General features: G+C 46.9%; 3 protein-coding genes across 3 annotated transcripts in view; all 3 read left to right on the top strand.

Moving 5' to 3' along the window:
• Positions 1-3,853: 3,853 nt before the first annotated feature.
• On the top strand, positions 3,854-12,830 carry Exosc2 (exosome component 2). The gene is made up of 9 exons (XM_020185274.2): positions 3,854-4,011; positions 5,573-5,674; positions 7,767-7,812; positions 8,350-8,439; positions 9,182-9,247; positions 9,722-9,790; positions 10,866-11,042; positions 11,674-11,802; positions 12,240-12,830. Exons 1-9 carry the CDS (start codon positions 3,890-3,892, stop codon positions 12,318-12,320), a joined length of 882 nt encoding a protein of 293 aa, XP_020040863.1. The 5' UTR covers positions 3,854-3,889; the 3' UTR covers positions 12,321-12,830.
• Positions 12,831-15,868: 3,038 nt separating this feature from the next.
• LOC141415779 (uncharacterized) lies at positions 15,869-17,071 on the top strand. Its single transcript, XM_074052988.1, has one exon. The coding sequence runs from the start codon at positions 16,973-16,975 to the stop codon at positions 17,069-17,071; it is 99 nt and encodes a 32-aa protein (XP_073909089.1). The 5' UTR covers positions 15,869-16,972.
• Positions 17,072-17,128: 57 nt separating this feature from the next.
• Positions 17,129-20,933, top strand: part of Abl1 (ABL proto-oncogene 1, non-receptor tyrosine kinase) — a 117,205-nt gene continuing 113,400 nt past the window's right edge. Inside the window, exon 1 of the mRNA XM_020185284.2 lies at positions 17,129-17,770. Within this exon, the coding sequence (XP_020040873.2) occupies positions 17,635-17,770 (136 nt within the window). The 5' untranslated portion in view covers positions 17,129-17,634. The remainder of the gene's footprint in view (positions 17,771-20,933) is intronic.

Genomic DNA, 20,933 nt, shown 5'->3' with positions numbered 1-20,933 from the left:
TGGTATCTATACACAATGGAATTCTATGCAGCCATGAAGAAGAACGAAATGTTATCATTCGCTGGTAAATGGATGGAATTGGAGAACATCATTCTGAGTGAGGTTAGCCTGGCCCAAAAGACCAAAAATCATATGTTCTCCCTCATATGTGGACATTAGATCAAGGGCAAACACAACAAGGGGATTGGACTATGAGCACATGATAAAAGCGAGAGCACACAAGGGAGGGGTGAGGATAGGTAAGACACCTAAAAAACTAGCTAGCATTTGTTGCCCTTAATGCAGAGAAACTAAAGCAGATACCTTAAAGCAACTGAGGCCAATAGGAAAAGGGGACCAGGAACTAGAGAAAAGGTTAGATCAAAAAGAATTAACCTAGAAGGTAACACCCACGCACAGGAAATCAGTGTGAGTCAATGCCCTGTATAGCTATCCTTATCTCAACCAGCAAAACCCCTTGTTCCTTCCTATTATTGCTTATACTCTCTCTACAACAAAATTAGAGATAAGGGCAAAATAGTTTCTGCTGGGTATTGAGGGGGGGAGTGGGAGGGGGTGGAGTGGGTGGTAAGGGAGGGGGTGGGGGCAGGGGGGAGAAATAAACCAAGCCTTGTATGCACATATGAATAATAAAAGAAAAAAAAAAAAAGAAAGAAATCACTCAAAAAAAAAAAAAAAAAAAGAAGATCCCTGGGATGGGCAGCTGTTTGCAGGTGCCCACTCCTCTACATGATGGTGAAGGGGCAAGTGGGAACAGAGAGAGAAGCAGGTTGGAGAATCTGGAGTCTTGGAGTCCAGGCCTAGCTGCTGGACTGTTTTTGGATTTGGTGACCCCAAATGATCATCAGGAATAGGAAGACCTATTTCCTTCTAGATGAAAAAGAAGCATGATGTTAGCTAGTAGCTCGCACCTATAATCCTAGCTACTTGGGAGGCTGAGATTGGGAGGATCACAGTTCGAGGCCAGCCTGGGCAAATAGTTCACAAGACCCTATCTCCAAAATAACCAGAGCAAAATGGACTGGAGGTATGGCTCAAGTAGTAGAGCGTCTGCTTTATAAACTCAAGGCCCCAATTTCAAACCCCAGTACCACCAAAAAAATAACCAAACAAACATGTGCTGGAGGCATGGCTCAAACAGTAGAGTACCTGTCAAGCAAGTGCAAAATCCTGAGTTCAAACCCCAGTACTGGCAAAAACAAAACAGCACAACAAACAAAAACCACAATGTTTGTAAAGCACTTAGCACAGGACCAGAGGAGCACTCAGGAAGTGTTTGGTGAGTGGTGCAGGCACTGGGGGTCAAGCAGGTGCAGCTGGAATGAGCACAAGGCTGGCTGCCATCTGCTATGGAAATTCTAGATCTTTTGGGGCCTCCATTTTTTCCTCTATGAATAGGGATCCACAGTGTCAATCTTGTAACAGGCTCTGTGAATTTGAATGCTTTGTGGAGAGTGCCAGAGATTCCCTCCTCCCTGGAATGAAACTGGATGAGGTCAGGACCACAGGCCCACTAGGTCTAGGGACACTCGAATGAGGCCTTGCTTTCTAGCTGCCTAGGCTAGGCTGTCTAAAAGGACACCATCGCCCTCTTATGGTGGCAACCTTACTCAAGAAGGATGGTTGCCACACTTTATAGGCTCTAGCATCTTTCTCCTGCTAGGGAGGAGGGCAAGGTCTGGCTGCCCCTTACCTACAGGGCACTAGCTTTTATGTCATCGAATGCCTGGTGGGGTTGGCCTTCTTTTTTGTGTGTGGTATGGGCTTTGAATTCAGGGCCTCATGCTTGCTAGGCAGGTGCTCTACTGAGGCAGGCTAAATTAGGGACTTATAGGGAAAAATCCATTACATTTAGACTAACCATGCTTTGGTTCAGGAACCACTCACCTGACTGGGAACGGCCCTGGCTCCTCCCCCATCATTAATTATTGGGTAGGACTCTACTTGTTCTCCCCTTCCCTCAGGTTATCATAGATTTTAAAAGCACCTGAAGAGCACCTGGCCTTATCATACTCCTCTTTGTATTTCCCTTCCCTAACTTTTAATAAACTCCATTTATACCCACGTGTCCTGCCATGGATTCTTCCATGCGGGACAAGAATTTGGAAGTCCTGATCACAGACTGAACCAGCGCCATTAACACTATCACTTGCGCCACTCTGCCAGCCCCTTTTACAGTTGAGTATTTTTTGAGATAGGGTCTTTTGAACTATTTGCCTGGGCTGGATTCGAACCACAATCCTCCTGATCTCTGCCTCCTGAGTAGCCAGGATTACAGGTTTGAGCCACCAGTGCCCAGGGGGGTTGTTCTTTTTGACAAGGGTAGTTGTGAGCCTTGGTTAGGTGAAGGAAATGCTGTTCTTCAGGAGGTTCATGAAACATTTAGCCTAGCCAGGTCTCAGTGGTTCACACCTGTAATCCTAGCTGAGGTGGGGATGATCACAGTTTGCGGCCAGCCCCAGCAAATAGTTCATGAGATCCCCCATCTCCAAAATATTCAGAGCAAAATCGACTGGAGGTGTGGCTCAAGCTGTAGAGCGCCTGCTTTGCAAAGGGCTAAGCCCTGAGTTAAAAAAAAAAAAAAGCCTGAGGGATCTTCAGGTGGCAGTGACTTGAGTTACCTGATTTCCCGACCACAGCGTTTAAGGTTGGGTTTTCATCTAATCTTCTTCAGAATCCCTGCGCGTGGAGAATTATGCTTTCCAATCGGGGCTTGAGTTTGAAATTCAGTTTGCTGTAAACTTTGCAGGGCAAGAGGCAGTGGAGGGCAGGAAGAAGGGAGCAAGGAAACGCTCCTGCTCAACGAAGCTGAGTCCTTACAACGTGCACCACACACTGCGCTGAGTTTGCTGCGTGAGTGAATGAAAATGAAGATCTTTGTATTATGGGAGCTCTTGCTCTCCTACCAAACACCGCTGTTTTGCAATCCAGGCTCTCTCCCCTCCCCTCCCCCTCCCTCCCCTCCTCTCTCCTCTCTGCGGTTTTGGGGAGTTTGAACTCGGCCTCAGGCTTGAGCCAAGGCGCCAGGCCCGACTTGCTTCCTTAAGTCATTTTTTCAAAAGAAATGCTGGAGTGAGTCAGCTCACTCGGAACAGATCGTTATGAAAGAGCAGCAGTGAGAGGTATCCGGAGCGCTGTTTGAGGGTGGAAGTGAAGGCTAGAACCAGCGCCCACTAGGAAGCTATAAGGTAGGATATTAGGGCAAAGAGCTTTTCCTCTGTTCAGATAGTGTTTTCTGTAAATTCCACCTCGCAATCCTCCTGAGCTCTCTTATACAAAACATCAGATGTTGCCGGGCTCCGGTGCCTCACGCCTGTAATCCTAGCTACTCAGGAGGCAGAGATGAGGAAGATCGCTGTGCTGTTCGAAGCCAGCCCCAAGCAAATAGTTCTGGAGGCCCTATTTAGAAAATACACAACAGAAAAATGGGCTGGCGGAGCGGCTCAAGTGATGGAGCACTTGCCTACAAACATGAGGCTCTAAATTCAGACCCCAGTACCGCCAAAAAAAAAAAAAGTCAGATGTTAGCGACTTAGAGTTGGACGGAAAGAGGACTATTTTCTCAATAATATCTAGTCTTGGTAAACAATAAAGAGGATGATGATTACGAGACAATTTGGGTAAAAATTCCAACACTATACAACGTGAGAGTCTATTACTCTACAGGTGCTCCTTTGCCAATAGTAAACATGGCAACTCCGTTCCCTCCTTCCCTTTAGGTTAACCTAATGATCGCCAATAGTCAACATGGCCGCCAGACCGTGCGTTCCCATTGGCGGCTGCCCTGAGGTCCCGCCTCTTCCGGCTTCTCGGATAACCGGATGGCGTTGCCGAGCAGGGTACCCCGCCTCCCAGCCGAGCTGCGCCTGCGCAAGTCATTGGCGCCAAGATGGCGATGGAGATGAGGCTTCCAGTGGCCCGTAAGCCTCTTACTGAGAGCCTGAGCCGCGGTTCTAAGAAACACCTGGTGGTGCCGGGAGACACGATCACTACGGACACCGGCTTCATGAGGTATGTGTGGATTTGGAGGGGGGCCTTCGCCGCGGGGAGCGGTAGCGGAGTTTTCTGCGCGTGGCCTGCGGGAACGGAACTTGGGCCTCCTGTCTGTCCCCTTGCATCCAGGTTTCTGCAGACTCGGAGCACATCTACTGAGTATCTCAGTCGCCTGTTTTCCGAACCTCGTTCTTCCTGAATCTTGGGTGTTCCTTGTCTGCGTTTGACTCAGTTCCCCGAAACCTTCCTCCGACTTTCAGCAGGCCGGGACTTTCCGGTCTGCTGTCTGAAACCCAGATCGTTGCGCCTTCCTCCGGGGAGAACTGGGGGAGGGTTAAGAGCAGGGGGCTCTTAGTTTTCAGTTATGTGGGAGGGGGGCAGTGGGCGTTGCCGCCTTGGCTTCCTTCTTGAGTGCTATCCCGGAGCCAGGGGCTCAGGCTTTTTTTTTTTTTTTTTTTTTTTGAGACTGGGGTTCCGTTAGGTAGCACAGGGTAGCCTGCAACTCGCTGTCTAGCCAGGTTGGCCTCGAATTCTTCATCCCATTGCTCCTCCCTCCCGAGTGCTGAGATTACAGATGTGCCCCACACCAGGCAGTGGCTTGGGTTTGGATCAGTACCTGGGCTTAGGGCAGACATGGTGCCACGTGCATCCAATTATAGAAACTTTGCATATAAGAGCAGAACAGAGTTCGGTAGTTATGAGGGCAGGCTGTGGCGTCAGCCAGCCAGCCGGCTTCTAGTCCTGCTATATTGGTATTAGCTGGATTAACCTCTCCAAGGTCAGCTTCCTCACCTGGGAGATTGTGAGGCAAACAGTCACTATTTGGTAGGGTAGTGAAGATTAAATGAGATAATGTAAGAAAAAAAGCAAAATCCACCATTAATGCCACTGTCCTAAGCACTAGTGGCAGTTCACTTTTGGGGTGTGTGTTTTGTGCATGTGAACATAAGGAGGGGTGCAGTATTTATAGCAGTGCTCTTGAAGCTCTTAGTTTCAGGTTATTGGATGCTAGCAACCTTAGGATTCGAAAGCTGGTCTATAATAGTGAATTTAGTGAAAATCTCTGTCCTGGTGGAGTTTGTGTTCTAACAGGGACACCTAAGTTTTTCGTAATATTTGGTGATAAATGCAGTAGGAAAAAAGAGTGGAGCAGGGTAAGGGGACTGTGGTGGTGGTGGTGGCAGTAGGAGGGTTAGTGGAGGGAGGCCTGCTGGAGAAGTTGACATGAGCAGACATGCGTAAGATGACAGAGGGCTGCAGGCTTGAGGGCAGGAGGGCCTATGAGGTTTGAGAAATACATCTCTTTTTTTGTTTTTGGTGGTACTGAGATTTGAACTCAGTGCCTAATATTTGCTACCACTTGAGCCACACTCCCAGCCCTTTTTGCTTTAGTTGTTTTTTTAAATAGTTTGATGCCTTGGCTGGCCTGGACCACAATCCTATTTAGACTTCCCATTTGGTTGGGATGACAGACATGTGCCAACCCAACATGCTCTGTCGATCACATTGTTCTTGATGGGAGAGGTCACCTCAGGTGTGACATCAGTGTCCTTTCTTTGTGTTTTTATCTTGCAAATAGGGGCCATGGGACGTACATGGGAGAAGAGAAGCTGATCGCATCTGTGGCTGGCTCTGTGGAGAGAGTAAACAAGTTGATCTGTGTAAAAGCTTTGAAAACCAGGTGAGATCAGAAGGTGTGTATTCTCTCTTGTGAGTCTGTGTTGTATAACCAGGTCCTTTCTGCCTTCCCTTTCCTTGCATCCCCTGGCTACCTGCCTTGTCTTGCTGCAGTTCTGCAATTTTGAATGTGACTATAGGGGGGGTAGTGGAGGTCAGTGCTGTGTTGCTGACCTCTCTAAGTTTTACTTGCCTCCTCTGCAGTGTGAGGGGAGTAGCATGACCTACTTCAGAGGATTTTTGTTAGAATTCAGTGAAATGGTGCGTGTAGAGTACTTCGCACAGAGCAGAGTATCAAGAAGTGGTCCATAAAGGTTAGTTCCAGAGGGGAAGCCAGTGGAGCTGAAGGAATGAGCAAAGGGGAGGTGAAGGGGAGAGTAGAGACTGAGCTGGACAAATGGTTGGCTTGTCTGGTAGACATGGTGAACATTTGGGCTTCTACTTCCTGTGATCTGGGAAGCCAGTGGAAGTGGTGGAGCAGGGAATGTCTGTGATCTGACTTAGGTTTTTTTTTGTTGTTGTTTTGGGGTTTGAACTCAGGGTTTCATGCTTGCCAGGCAGGTGCTCTACTACTTGAGCCACTCCACCAGTCCTTTTTTTTGATAGGGTCTCATTTTTGTTGCCCAGGCTGGCCTCAACCTAGATCCACCTGATCTCTGCCTCCTGAGTGCTATGATTATAGATGTGAGCCACTGGTGCCTGGCATTTTTTGTTTGTTGTTTGTAACGTTGGGGTTTGAACTCAGGGCTCCGTGCCGATAAGGCAGGAGCTTTACTGCTTGAGCCACACGTCCAGTCCATTTTGCTCTGGTTATTTTGGAGATGGGGTCTTGAGAAATATTTACTCAGACTGGCCTAGAACCTTGATCTTCCCAATGTGAGTCTCAAGTAGCTAGGATTACAGGTGGGAGCCACTGGCACCCAGCTTCTGACTTAGGTTTTAATCAGATTTTTCTGGTTGCGGTGGGGAGATTGAAGGTAGACAGGGGAGGGTTTAGAGGAATGAATTAGGGGACCATATTCATCATCTGAAGTATTGGCAGCTTGGACTAGGGTAGCAGCATGGAAGTGGGGAAGTAGTGATTAGATTCTGCATATAGTTTTCTGAATTTTTTAATCACGAAAGGGTACTGGATTTTGTATTCTTTGGGTTTTCACTACATAGGACCATCACTTACTTGTGATAGGTGATTTGTTTAAGGTTAGTGAATGGAGTGAATCGAGATGGTTTTAGTTCTTCCCTTCCAATTTGGATGCCTTGTATTTTTGAATACATTTTAAGGGTAGAGCCAGAAAGATTTATTGATGGACTTGTCCCAGTGTGGGAGAGAGGAATCAAGGGTGACTCCAAGGTTTTTGGCCTGGGATCTGGGGAATGGAGTCACCATTTTACTGAGCTGAGGATGACAGAAAAGGGGCAGTTTGCTGTGGAGGAGGGGTGGGGTCTACTGGAAAGCTTTGTTTTGGGGTTGTTACGTTTGAAAATGCCCTCGAGTGATCCACATGGTAATGGCAGGCAGTAGAGGTGGAACAGAACCTGGGAGTGAATGCTGTCCTCAGTGGTGTTGCAAGGCCATCACACTGGGTGAGCTCACCACAGGCGAGAGAGGTGTGGGTGGAAGAAGAGTGGCCTGCAGCCCGGGCCTCAGTGTGGAGCACTTGATTTTTAGAATTGGGGACGAAGAATTAGCAGAGGGCCGAGCCACACAGGCAGTGACTGGGGAGACACGGCATAAGCCCCTTTGGATAGTGACCTGTCTCAGAATCCCCTTTCTCTTCCTTCAGCTGGTGCAGACCCCATCATGTCCTTCCAGAAAAAGCTCCTTAATTCCCATTGTTACGGAATTTAACAAATCAGGGGTTTTAGGCTACAGGAACTATTTGTCATAAGTGATTTGTTGAAGGATAGTTAATAAAGATTTATGTACATAGAGATGTTTTCAAGTTTCAATTTCTGAAAATAAGTCCAAATACCATAGTTGTATAAATTTGCTAAATGTGGGGCTTGAGACTCATCCTGTTCCTCAAATCCTAAATGGTGCTTGGTCTTGTAAGATAGCCTGTTCACTGATGGGTGACCTTCTGTTTATCTTTCAGATACAATGGTGAAGTAGGAGACATTGTTGTGGGGAGAATCACAGAGGTAAAGCCAGTATCATCGCGGGTAATGTAAGCTGGTGGTTTGGCGAGTGGGATGGTTATGCTGTGTGTAGCCATATGAAAAAGGTATTTCTTGTCTTTGGCTGTTGTGTGGCCTCTGACTTGTTATATTTGAAGTTACTGGTCATTTATGATGTGAGCTCCTGCCCTGCCCTGTGAGTCTGTGGAACATTTTTTTTTTTAAATATGCACAGTACTGGGACTTGAACTCAGGGTATCACGCTTGATAGACAAGCTCTTTCTCTTGAGCCATTCCACCAGCCCTTTTTTTGTGTTGGGTTTTTTCAAGATGGTGTCTCTCAAACTGTTTGCCTTGGGTTGGCTTTGAACCACAAGCCTCCTGATCTCTGCCTCCTGAGTAGCAGGATTACAGGTGTGAACCACCAGTGCCCAGCAATAATTTTCTTCTTTGTTTTGGTGGGACTGGGGTTTGAACTCAGGGCTTTAAGCTTACAAAGCAGGCACTGTACTGGTTGAGCTACACTTCCAGTCCATCAGGTGTGGAACTGTTTGCTTGTAGGTTCAGCAGAAGAGATGGAAGGTGGAGACGAATTCCCGGCTGGACTCAGTCTTGCTCCTCTCATCCATGAATTTGCCTGGAGGAGAGTTGGTAAGGATTCTGGGGTCTTAGAACTGTACATGTGGCCAGTGAGAGCTGTGGGGCCCTTTGCTCCACAGAGAACTTTGCTCTATGCTGAGGTTGGTCATGAAGTCTGTTGTCTGAGGTAGATGAAGACTTCTCACCTGGTCCTGGTCTCCCAACATAAGCAGCACCTGGAGTGTGGTAAGATCAGAAACAACCATGGAGTGGGATCCCAAAGAGAGCTGGGGAGAGAAGCTCTTAACTCTTGGGGCTAATAATTTCCCTTTGCTGCTGTATCAGCTTTGCACAGTGAAGGTGTTTCTTGAAAAGTTTTCTAGTTTTTTTGTGAATTGAATGGTGTTTGGTTATTCCAGATAGCTGCATGATATTTTGTACAATACCGTGATTCAGTTCAGCATATACGTACAGAGAGGCTCACTGTGCTGGGTCCTAAGACAAAGGAGATATGATTGAGTTCCTTAAAGATTTTACAGACTGGCTGGGGATATAAGATAACTCATTCATGCACCTGGTAGGAGGACAATAAACAAGTGTGTGGTATAAAAGGTGACTAATTTCAGTCAGAGAAACTCATAGGAAAGAGTGACACTGAAGTTGATCCTTGAAGGATGGAGAAAATTTAAATGAGTTCAGGGAATCTGAGCTGACGGGAAATGAGTGAGCAGAGATGCAGCCAAGCTGGAGGTCACTGTCTGTGCAGGAGCACAGGAGCTGTCATGGAGTAATGTGGCTGTCTCTTGTGTTTCAGAGGAGAAGGTCTGCAGAAGATGAGCTTGCCATGAGAGGGTTCTTGCAAGAAGGGGACCTTATCAGTGTATCCTGCGTCTTGTAGTCTAGCCTCCTGCTGCTTTCCTGGGGGCCTGGAAATGGGGCTCACACTGTCTTCCATGACAGAAGGAATTTAATCCTTATAGGGATCTGAGTCCTGAGTCAACTGTCTAGAGCTCTCTGTGGCCCTCTCTGTCCACTAACTCAGGAGGATGCCTCAGTTCTTTTTCAGATCTACCATCTTTCTGGGTTTTCTAAATCGTGGTTTCCTGGACTGTAGACTCAGGCTTTCCCAGTGATGTTAGCTTTTCCCCAGGGAGGAGAAAAGGTGATGTTCATATCAAGATACATCAGCCAAGGGGAGAGGTGAGGGCACACTGATGTCCTCTGGGCCCACTGAAGATACCTGAGGTGCACTGTTGCTGATGGGAGGGAAAGATGGAGGTATGGGGGCAGGAGGGCAGGTGACGTGACAGCAGGCTGCCGAATCTGCCGTTTGTTCCTTCATTACCTTGGCCAGGCTGAGGTCCAAGCAGTGTTCTCTGATGGAGCTGTCTCTCTGCACACAAGGAGCCTGAAATATGGAAAAGTAAGTTGGGCTCTTGCTATTCCAGTTTGTTGACTTGGATTTCAAGTCCATTTCCAATAGCTCCCTAGTAGAACCCAAGTGGTTGGATGGGCATGGTGACGCACACCTGTAACCCCAGCACTTAGGAGGCTGAGCAGGAAGATTTCAAGGCCAGCCTGGGCTACATAACAAGACCCTGTATCAAGAGAGCAAAAAGAAAAGAACCCAGTAGTTTAGCACTAAGGTTGGCATCCCATATGTAGCTTGATGGTGTCCCCAGAGCTTAGGAGGAAGAAGGTGGGGATTTCCATGGGTCAGTGGCATTGTAAAAGGTGCTGACTTTTATCCTTTCCTCCTGGGAAGACAGTTCTGGCAAAACTCCTCTGTTTGGTACTGTAAGGCTCTGCTTCTTTCAAGGGAGGCTCCGACCCAACCTGGGAGGCTGTTCCCAGAACAAAGGGAGGCGAGGCCTGTGACACAGGGCAGTTTTGGCCCTTAGTCTACAGTCAGTAGTTCAGCTAATATGATATTATTGCTAGGAAAGATTGGTTTGTCATCTAAGCCTCTAAATGAAACATCACTGCTTTTCTTGTATGAGGTTACGTTATCCAGCCTATTTATTTTTTAAAGAGCATGCTTCCTAAAAAATGTTATGATGTGATGTATTAGTCTCTTGGCTCTGTCTGGGTGAACCTCTTTAGTTTCTGAGAGGAATAAAAACCTCTTCCCTTGATGGAGTGGCTATGGCCAGCTCTGTTTACATACTTGAGGTAACAGGACAGTGTTCCTTGGCCAGTGGGGAGGCTGTGGTGCACATCCTGAGTGGTCCCAGCTTCTCTAGCAGCCTGCACACCTGCCTTAGATAGGAGGTAATGGTGACTGCAGAGGGAAGTGATAGAGTATTGACAGTCAGCTGCTTTTAGGATATATAAACAGCCTATATATCCAGAAATTCCTCTGCAAAAACTGCACACTTTGTATGTGACGAGCAGGAAGGGCACTGGTTTAGATGTAACTGGGGTGTGTGTTCTGTAACCGGCTTCTCACTCACTTGCTAATGATCCCACAGCAACCCAGCCACCATCTGTTTCTTTAGCTAGGTCAGGGGGTTTTGGTCCAGGTTTCGCCCTCCCTGGTAAAACGGCAGAAGACTCACTTCCATGACTTGCCATGTGGTGCCTCGGTGATTCTGGGTAACAACGGCTTCATCTGGATCTACCCGACACCAGAGCACAAAGACGAGGATGCCGGGGGCTTCATCGCCAACCTGGAAGTGAGTAACCCTTGCTGCTGTTCGTGGGCTGGAGTGATGCTGTCTCCACTGTGCTTTCTTTAAACTGTCTTCTGCCGCTCTTTTGAGAAGTGGCGGCGTTCAGTTTTGTTGTTGTATTAACTCATAAAGCATGATCCCATGTCTTGGTGGTTTGATATTAGGAGGCCATCCTTATGTACTTGGTCTGTGATGTGTAACATCACTTTGTGGTGTGTGTCTGTGTGTTACTGCTGTAGTCTGAGTTTGAGTTTATGTTGAGGAGTGTTCATACTGCCTTCTCTGAACAGATGAACTCAGTGGCTGGTTTGATCTTTGTTGCCAGAAACGACAGAGTTGCAGGGTAACAGCCAAAGAGGCACTGGAGAAGCCACCTTTTTTTCCTCTTTATTTATTTATTTTTTTGGTGGTACTGGGGTTTGAACTTAGGGCCTCATGCTTGCTAGGCAGGCGCTCTACCTCAGCCTGAAACCACCCTTTTTAATGTCCCTTGGCGTTAGCTGTTTGATTGGCTTGAAGTCCCAGAGTGATACTGTTTGAGTCATAATCTTTTTTCTGTGACTTCCTGGGACTGTTCGCTTATTTTGGTCCTGTTTGTATTTCCTTTCCCTTCCCTGTTGTGTCTCCCTCACAGCCTGTCTCTCTTGCTGACCGAGAGGTGATATCCCGGCTTCGGAACTGCATCGTCTTGCTGGTGACTCAGAGGATGATGCTGTATGATACCAGCATCCTGTACTGCTATGAGGCCTCCCTTCCCCATCAGGTGCTCCACTGGGCTTCCTTTTCCTCACTGCTCTGTGAGCTGCTTGTGTTTCCTCAGTCATGTGTCCTATATACATCAGCAGGACCTGGCCTGGGGGACAGCCCTAGTGAGCGTTGGACTGAGGTTTGGGTTGGGGGCAGAGGTGCCAGGTTGGACTACTCATTTATGACAGCAACCATCTTGCCCGTTCTTAATTTCAGCCATCTTTTTAACGGATGTGAAAATAGTATCTTTGTTCTTGTCACCTATAGCCCAGGGAATCTTGCTGATTATTAAGCTGGGTCTGGTGTATCATACCCTATAACACCTAGTCTCTGATCAAGGTGCAGACCACAGGAGGTTTATGTTAACCATGCTTAATTTCTGTGTGTGAGTTGGCTTGGTGGTCTGCTTGTGGTTAGTTTACAAAACATTGTACCATTTTCTGTCTTTTTTAGATCAAAGACATCTTAAAACCAGAAATAATGGAGGAGATTGTGCTGGAAACTCGCCAGAGGCTTTTGGAACAGGAGGGCTGAGGAGAGGCTCCTGAAGATGGGACTGTGTATCTCACTGGAGCTGTTTTTGGAAGTGGCCAAGAGTCAGTGGTCGAGGAAGATCTGACAAACTCATTACCCATCTGTATCACTGCCACAAGGCTGCCTCCAGCCCACAGGCCTGCGCTCTCTTGTTCTAAGACATCCTGGGTGGAAGTGAACGGTGCTTCTGGCTCCTTGGGTCCTGGCCAAGTTCCCGCACAAGGGGATGGTTTCTGGTCTTTTGGAGCACCCAGTTTCCCAGTCAAATGACCTCCCATACTGGAATAATATGGAGAATTCTTTGTCTTCCACTCACCATCCTCACAGAGTCACAAGGGCCATGAAATAGCCCCATAGAAAACATGGCATCCCTGACTCCCAAATGGTCTGTTTTGGCTTCTACTCCATCTCCTTTAAACTGCAAGTGTGTTATTGAAGAATGCAGTTGGTAAAATTAGCCCAGAAGTCAAATAGAAGAATAAAGTGGCCTTTTGCTTGGTTGGAATCTCATTTCCCATTGCATGTTCCTTGCAATGGTAGGTTGGAAGAATCCATACCGGGCTGCTTTACTTTGTCCCGCCTGTGAGGTCGGTTTGTAAGAAGCTGAGAGTGAGTGTTCTGGAGCCACTGTATGTTTGGGTGTTCTAGTAAACGTGGAGAAAACCCTAAGGAAAATGGAGATGGGAAAAGCAAAGCCATTTTCTTCCTGTAATTGAAGTAGTGATGCGTTAACTTGTGAATATTCTAGGGCTAAAAGATAAAAATAAGATAGTAAACTTCTGAGGAATGTTAGCATTCCTGTGCCTGTTTTTCTGATGACTATTTAAAAATGGTACTTGGCTCAGGTGTTGGGAGCATTTTTTAAAGGCACCATGTATGCAGCTACTGTCGTATTTCCCATCTGTGAAGTACTGAGGAATGCTTTGGTACTCTAGACTGTCTTCATGTTCGTTTGTGCTCCTGGGTTCTGGGTAATGAGTGGCTGAATACAGTTGGAGGAGGGCTCAGTAGCATAGCTGCCTTCAGGACAAACCTAGGACGGCTTCAGTGGTAGTAACTTTGCATTCTACAGTTTTGAAATACAGTTGGAGTCATTTTCATCACGTAGTATGTTTCTTTGTAACATTAGTTGATAGACTACTTTTTAATCTCATTTTTGTTTTAGCCATTCACCTGTTTTGAGGAATTTGCAGTCAGTTGAATATTCCATAGGCAATGTTTGCAACTTTAGGTCGGCTCACCTGTCATGTTTTTGAGAAGTTTCAGGCTGTATACTCTTTTTGTTGTTATTTTTGGTGGCACTGGGGTTTGAATTTGGCCTCACACTTGCAAAGCAGGTGTTCTTACCACTTGAGCCACTCCACCAGCATCAGGCTGTGTACCTCTTGAAAGAAGAAATGAACGGAATGAGGAGTGGGATTCATCCTCGCCAGGTTTCTCCCAAGCTGCAGTCCAAACTCTTTTATTCAGTATCTGCTGAATAAAGAATCTGCCATACAAAGATCAGAGTGCCTGCTTTCTGTGGCCCACTAGAGGGCGCCCTTGTTAAGTAATTCCAGCAGGCTGAGAAATGAGATAAGATGAAATTCTTACACTGTCACGGAGCCTTGCTTTATAAAAGTGAGAACAAGCTGAACCACTTTTAATAAAGTTTATATGAGCTTTAGGAGGTTTCTTTCAACATTGGGTAACATTTCTATCAGTCATTTGCTGGGTTCTAGATTGTAGTTTTAAAAGTATCATTCTACAGTGTTACACAAGGATTTAAAAGCTACAGTGGGTCTCTAGAAAAAAAGTCTGGCCTTGGAACTCACTTAAAAGTAGAAAATGAGATTAGAGACAAGGCTCTAAGTCAAGTGCAGAGGACCTCTACAGTAACTACCGTGACATATCCCTCAGTCTGAAACCAAGCAAGATCTAGTTTGACCTCAGGATAACTGAATAAAGTAAGTAAATATGGCTCCTGCTTCTCTGTGAAGAAACCAGTTCGGAGAAGTAAAGTGACTTGATAAGCCCAAGGGTGACTGAATCAGGAAGAGATTTAAGCTCTAGAGAAGTGTCATAAAACAGTCCTTCATAAAGGAAGGTTTGAGTGACTGAACAGGTTATGATCCAGAGTTTTAGCTTCTGGCATTGAGACAAATCTTGTTTGCATCATCACTTATTTTGCTTACTGCCTGTCTCCCTGTGTGCTGCTGGAGGATAGAGGCACCTCACTTTCCACCCCCTTGCTGAATCTCAACACCTAGGACAGGTGCTCAGTAAATGTTTGTTAAATGAATTGTTTAAGAAATGTGTATTAGAAAGATTGCCCAATTTTAAGCTAAATCAGAGAATGAAGAATGCAGATGTGGAGGAAATAATTAGGTGTTGCATACAAGTAAGTAAAATTTTCGAAAAGAAAAGTATTCAGGATGAGCCGGGGTAGATAATCTAGAGGGGAACAAAAACACTGAGTTTGAAGAGTGATGCTACAGAACTAAGTGCCAAACTATTACCATCTGAATCAGTAATCTGCCAGCCAGATTATTTTGTGAGAGTGAACAAAGCTAAACTAATTAAGATCTGAATTTGTAGATTCCAGTTCTAAGTGTGGACACAAATTTTCATATGCTTCACATTCAGTATCTCCTTGTGACTTAGGTCTAGTAATCGAAGTGTTATCAAAAGTAAATGCCATTTCTTAGTCTGGCAGAAATATCTCTAAGCATTTAGCTGAATGTACAACACTCAGTGGAGCCATGGTGCCCCCTGGCATCAGAAGCAATTTTTGAAGTTGTCTAACATTAGCTAAACAGTTATTTGGTACTGAATGGTACTGTAGAAAGACCATGCGTTTTGGAACAAGGTTAATCTGGGCTGAAGTACTGACCTTGTCACAGACTAGAGAAGAGACCTTCAATATGTCACGGGTCTGAATCTTTCCCATCTGTGTAGCGGTGAATATGACAAGCCTCATCGGGCTAGAGTGAGGATTAAGTGAGATAACGGTTCGTGAAAGGTGCTAACCGTGCTGAGTACAGAGCATATGCTGTGATGAACAGATCCCCTTCGAAATGGGTATATCCTGATGAGGTGCTCCATTGTAGGACATGGGGATAGGAATAGGGAACCAGGTACTTTCTAGTTGCAGATGAATTATGACAGGTGCAGGTTTGGTGCATTTAGGTTACTAGCTAGCTATACAGGCCTGTGAAACCCAGTCTGGGCATTTTTTTTTTCCCATCCAACGTAGAGATGTGTTTATGCAGATAGGTGTTCACCTTGAACCATTAAAGGTTCATTCTAGCGCAGACATCTATAATTTACCCTGGCATACCCTCTGAACACTGTTTCTTCAATGAGTGAGCTTCCTGATACCCCAAAGAGACAAACCATTGTTCCTTTGTGCTTGCGTTCTTAAGATTTCTTTGCTGGTTCCAATATTTATGCGATTTGGCGGGGGGGGGGCGGGGGGTGAAGGGACAAAAGGCACCAAATACCTTGGTTTGCCGGAGCAAGCCAAATTTTTTCTCCCCTGAAGAGGCTCAAGGAAGTACCAATTCCGGTTCTGGGAAAATCCAATCCGCAGTTTTCCCCTCGCTCTGGCTCTTCGCTGGTCTTGCAGCTCGCGCAGTGGTGAAGTTGGCCTCTCAACGCTAGGCGGACCGGAGTCCACCGGCTCCCAGGAGGCGGGGCCGCAGCTCAGGGGCCCGGATCAGAGGGCGAGAAGTGTCTGTGCTGGACCCGAGGGCGCCGGGGACCACAGCTCCCGATACGCCCCGCGGTGGCGCCGAAAGCGGTTGGAGGGCAGCTCTCGCCCTACTGCCCTCACCGACCAATGGGACGGAAGAGAGCGACATGACTCGGATTCCTGCGGGCCAATGGCAGTGCAGAGGAGGTGGGCGCTTCCTCACCGGTCACCTTGCGCTCCGAAAAGCCACATTTAAAAGGTCGTGCTGGGCCGGTCTCTCTCGGGTAGTGAAGCCAGCGCCGGAAGGTGCGGCGGCGTACCGAAAAAGCGGTGCTGGGGACTTCTCGGTCCCACGAGGTGGGCTCCAGACGTCGCTGGGGGCGGGATCGGGGGCGGGGCCTGGCCTCGTTGTGAAGCGGCTCGTAATCCATCATGGCGGCTGCGGGGCTCGGTGTCTATCCCTGAGCAGCGCTGGAGCCGGAACCGGTTCCCGGGTCCTGCGGCTGAGGAGCTCCTCCGTTGTCCACGGCCCTTACCGGCGGGAGCGGCTGGTCCCTTGACAGAGCTCGGGGATGTGACTGCTCGGCGGCGGCGGTGGCAGCGTCCGGGGCCGGGGGAGGGGGTGTCTGGGGCAGAGACCCCTGGGCTCGGGGCAGCTGAGGCGGCCGGGCCTCCTCCCCCCGGTGGCCGCCTTCGGGGCCGCGAGAGTCCTTCGTCCCTTACAGCCTTGACCCGGCTCTGGGACACTGGGGGTGGCCTCAGTTTCCCCTGACCTGGACCACCCCGTTTCTGAGGCGTGGAGAAGCGTAGCCCCTCGAGTAATCCCCCCTCTCACCTTTACGCCGCAGCCGCCCCTTGCTGTGGCTCCTGGCTCCACGGTTGGCCACGGAGCCTCCAGTTCAAATCCCCTCCCTGCTGTCAAGAGGCCTCCTCTGTCCCGGGTTGCTCCCACGAGCCTCTGATGCCCTGACTTCTTCCAATGTCGCCTACGGCCGCTTTGGTCTCAGCGCAGCCAAAAACTTCAATGCAGAGGAAAAGTCTGGATTGGTTTCACAGGCCTTTTAAAAAGCGGACTTAAAAGTTGCTGGCAATGCATTCCTTCTCGTCCGAGTGGAGGGCAAGCTCCGGAGAGTAGGGCAGGGAAGGGAGAGCAAAAGGAAATTTGTTGGAAGATGGAGAAACTAAGCTAGGATGTTGGTGACTTCCACAGGAGAAGTTCTGGAGAAGCATCCAAAGACGATCCAGGTTCCTTTATGCCTGGGAATCAAAATGATTTTGGTATAGTTGACACTTTTCAGCATCTCCTGTGAATATTTGTAAGTTTTTCTTCTTTAGGACAAACTGTTACTCAGTCCGTAAAATATACTTAAAATCAAGAAACTTTTGGGTAACGTTGCAGTTACAGTCCTTCAAATTGAGAAAAACTGGGGAAATAATTGGAACTCCTGTTTACGCATGTCAGCCTAAAACTCTGCTTTCTTTTGTCATGGAAGATGTCCTTCTGTGATTGACCTCAGTTACTGACTTGAGCAGATGTGGTGAATGTGAAATTCTTCGTACATTACCTTTCCCTTCTAAGCCCTTTGTCCCTTCTGGAAGATCTTAAACCCTCTTCTGGAAAGGGGTGCCTATCACTGCTTTATGGGGCAGCAGCCTGGAAAAGTTCTTGGGGACCAAAGAAGGCCAAGTTTGCCTGCCCTGCACTTTATCAAAGGAGCAGGAAGGAAGGAATCATCCAGGCATGGAGGACCACACTGCAATGTCTTTGTGGAACACGGTGAGTGCTTTTCAAGATTTCTGGTCATGTTTCTCCTTACCCATTCAGCCTAAGCCATCAAGGAATTTTCTGGAACTTGTGTCAGTTCCTTCCAGTTCTACTTGGTATTTTTTGTTACTGTAGTTCTCTCATAGAACTTTTCAGAAAATTTCAGCCTTTTTTCAAAATTTGTTTGGGTTGCTAATTTCTTGATTCCACTTATAACTCACTGTTGACCTTGGACAAGTAAGTCATTTTACTGTTCCAGGGCCTCAGTTTCCTGAGGATTTGGACTTAGGTGGTTTCTTTGAATCCATAGTTCTGTCATCTACTCTTAACTAAAGGCATGGACTCATCCCCTTTGCTGCTTTTCTGCAGAGAACTATGATTCTCAAGTGGTTTATGCTCCACAAAAAGTTAAGAGCCACAGAACCTAGTTCACTTTGGAGTTACATGGAAAAGTGGAGGGACAAGCAGCATTCCTTGTGAGCTGAGGATACACAGCTTCTACTTATTTTACTTTCCTTTCCCCTATTTAGAATGACATTTGGGGCAATAAGGGTTGTCTTTGACATTTTTTATGAACATAGTTGACATTTGGGTGCTGACAGTACACGTTGTCATATTGTTGACTTCCAGTGATTCTGTGTGCAGTTAAAGGTAAGGGTCAATTTAGACCAATATATGTGGCAGAGGCCAGCCAGGAACCAATTAATTAGGGTCTTGTTTGTGCTGTTACACACTGACATTTTCCAGCTGTGTACTTAATATTAAAATATCTTAAAATGTCAATATTAAAATATCTTAAAATGTCACCCTTTAAGCAAATGTAGGATGTGTGCACGTGGCACATACTTGGAAATTCAACCCTGAGTACCTCTTACCAACGGATGGCTGCAATAAAGAGAGGGCGCTTTTGGATGAACTTGTGTTTGACAGCTGAGGCTCTGCATCTCTGTAAATCTGGTACCTGGATTTTACTCTGCCTTGGGACATCGGTTCTATTTTAGCATTGGGTTTAGGCAGGCAGATGTGGCCATATGTTATAATCTTCCCAAATTAGTGAAAGAGGGAACCATGTGCATCTTAACTGTGACAGTGCTGGTGAAAATAGGTGCAGACTTTTTGGAGAGTTTTGGCTAAATGCACATTTCAGTGAACAGTAATCTAAATTCTAGGGAACCAGTGTGCGACAATGTTGTTCCCATAGGTCTCTGCTGCCCTTCAGGGGGCTGAGAGGCTACAACTGGTTTCTTACTGGTACAATTCTAAAATCTTATTGCTTCCTTCACTATTGACATTTGCACTAATGGTGCAAGGCAGGCATCTTAGCAGGAGTCAAAGCCCTGGCAGCTAACTGTACTAGTACCGTCTTATTCTTCGTGATACACACTCACTACAAGACAACAACAGAAAAATTGAAATGTGCTTTTGCTAAAGAGTAGCCTTAATGAAGCAGCAAGAATTCCTAATTTTATGAGCTCTTAACGCTTGTGTATGTATCTTTTTAATATTTCATGGGATCGAATGGGTATTGGGTGTAAGGTGCTTCAGCTGTGTACTGAAGGAAGTATGGTGGCTCTTTCCAGGGAAAGCACTTGGGTGATTATTTGAGTTGCAAACTGAACTAGCCACTGTTTTCATGAACTACAATTTTTATTCAAAACTGTAACTAACAACCTATGGTTATCTTTCAAGGAAGACAACTGGTAGTATTTGTTGCTGGTGATGAAATTTTAAGATGGTGTCAAGTACTGAGGAGGAAAATAACATGGAGAGTGCTGTGTGTGTGTGCGCGTGTGTGATTTTTTTTGAGAAGGTGGCATTTGAATAAGGACCTGAGGAGGGAGGTAAGGACAAGCCTGTGGAAGTGTGGGATAAAGCATTTCAGGCAGGGGGAGTTAGGGTGAAGAGCTCCCAGGCAGAGCTTGCTTAGAGTGTTCGAGGAACAGCCCAGAGGCCAGCATAGCTGATCTAGAGAGCAAAAGGAGGGTGTAGGAGCAAAATGGGAAGTGAGGAAGAGAATGCCTGCAGAAGGAGAGCCGGGGGCCTTGTTGGTCGTATTGAGGATTTTGACTTTTATGCATGTGGTTTAGGAAGCCCTTGGAGAACTTATGTGTGAAGTGGGAGGACCTCATCTCTGTTCTGACAGAATCTCTTGGAGCTGCTGGGGTCTGGGGTAGAGCAAAGGGGGAAGTAGGGTTCTGCGTTGGGCTTGGTTGCTCAGATCTAGATGGTGTTAGACCAGGGTGGTGGCAGGGTGGAGGGTCAGAGACACTTCATCGGCTCCTGGATTCGATATAGGGTATGGGGTATAAGGAGTTAGGAGTGGCTCTCGGGTTTCTGGACAGAATAACTGGAGGGGTAAAGTTGCCTTTTACTGAAGTGGTAGCTAAGATTTTTCTCATCTGCACCAGACATTTTCTTTGAATTTCAGGAGTGGTGTGTTGGTGTGGGAGGGATGAAGATCAGGAGCTTCTTTTGGACCGAGCTACATTTGAGATACCTGTCAGGCATTCAGATGGACATGTCCAGTAGGCAGTTAGGTCCACATGCTTGAATTGAGGGAAGCTGTCCGGGCTGGGGAGAGAAGCTAAGCGTCCTCAGAGTGGGCGTGATTGCCAAGGGCGAAGTCTTCACATGCACGTCTTCGAGTGTATGTAAGAGGACATGAAATTAAGATGTTACTTTTTTTTTTTCTTGGTGGTACTGAGGTTTAAACTCGGCCTCACACTTGCTAGGCAGGCGCTCTACTACTTGAGCCACTCTGCCAGCCCTGTTTTGTTTTGGGTATTTCGGAAATAGGGTCTCTCGAACTAACTTTGAACCTTGATCCTCCTGATCTCTGCTTCCTGAGTAGCTAGGATTACAAGTGTGATCCACCATCACTCAGCAAGATGGTACATTTTTATATAGCTAATTGAGTTTGAATTTTTTTGGGGAAAGGTGACAGTCAAGGTATTTTTTTTCTTTCCGGTACTGGGGTTTGAACTCAGGGCCTCATGCTTGCTAGGCAGGCACTCTATCACTTGTGCCACTCTGCCAGCCCTTTTTTGTGTTGAGTGTTTTTGAGATAGGGTCTCACAAATTATTTGTTTGGGCTGTCCTTGAACCAGGATCTTCCTCATCTCCGCCTCCTGAGTAGCTGGGATTACAGGTATGAGCCACCATCACCCAACTCTTG

This window comes from Castor canadensis, chromosome 13 (genome assembly GCF_047511655.1).
Source record: "Castor canadensis chromosome 13, mCasCan1.hap1v2, whole genome shotgun sequence".
Lineage (NCBI taxonomy): Eukaryota > Metazoa > Chordata > Mammalia > Rodentia > Castoridae > Castor > Castor canadensis.
The sequence above is the reverse complement of the archived record's forward strand: the minus strand, read 5'-3'. Positions and strand labels throughout refer to the sequence as shown.

Excerpts from the sequence above, each read along its gene's own strand:
- Exosc2 (XM_020185274.2), top strand. The coding sequence starts at position 3,890 with ATGGCGATGGAGATGAGGCTTCCAGTGGCCCGTAAGCCTCTTACTGAG. Across the intron at positions 7,813-8,349 it reads TTGTGGGGAGAATCACAGAG|GTTCAGCAGAAGAGATGGAA; the intron begins GTAAAGCCAGTA and ends GTTTGCTTGTAG. Across the intron at positions 9,248-9,721 it reads AAGAAGGGGACCTTATCAGT|GCTGAGGTCCAAGCAGTGTT; the intron begins GTATCCTGCGTC and ends TACCTTGGCCAG.
- LOC141415779 (XM_074052988.1), top strand. The coding sequence starts at position 16,973 with ATGTCGCCTACGGCCGCTTTGGTCTCAGCGCAGCCAAAAACTTCAATG.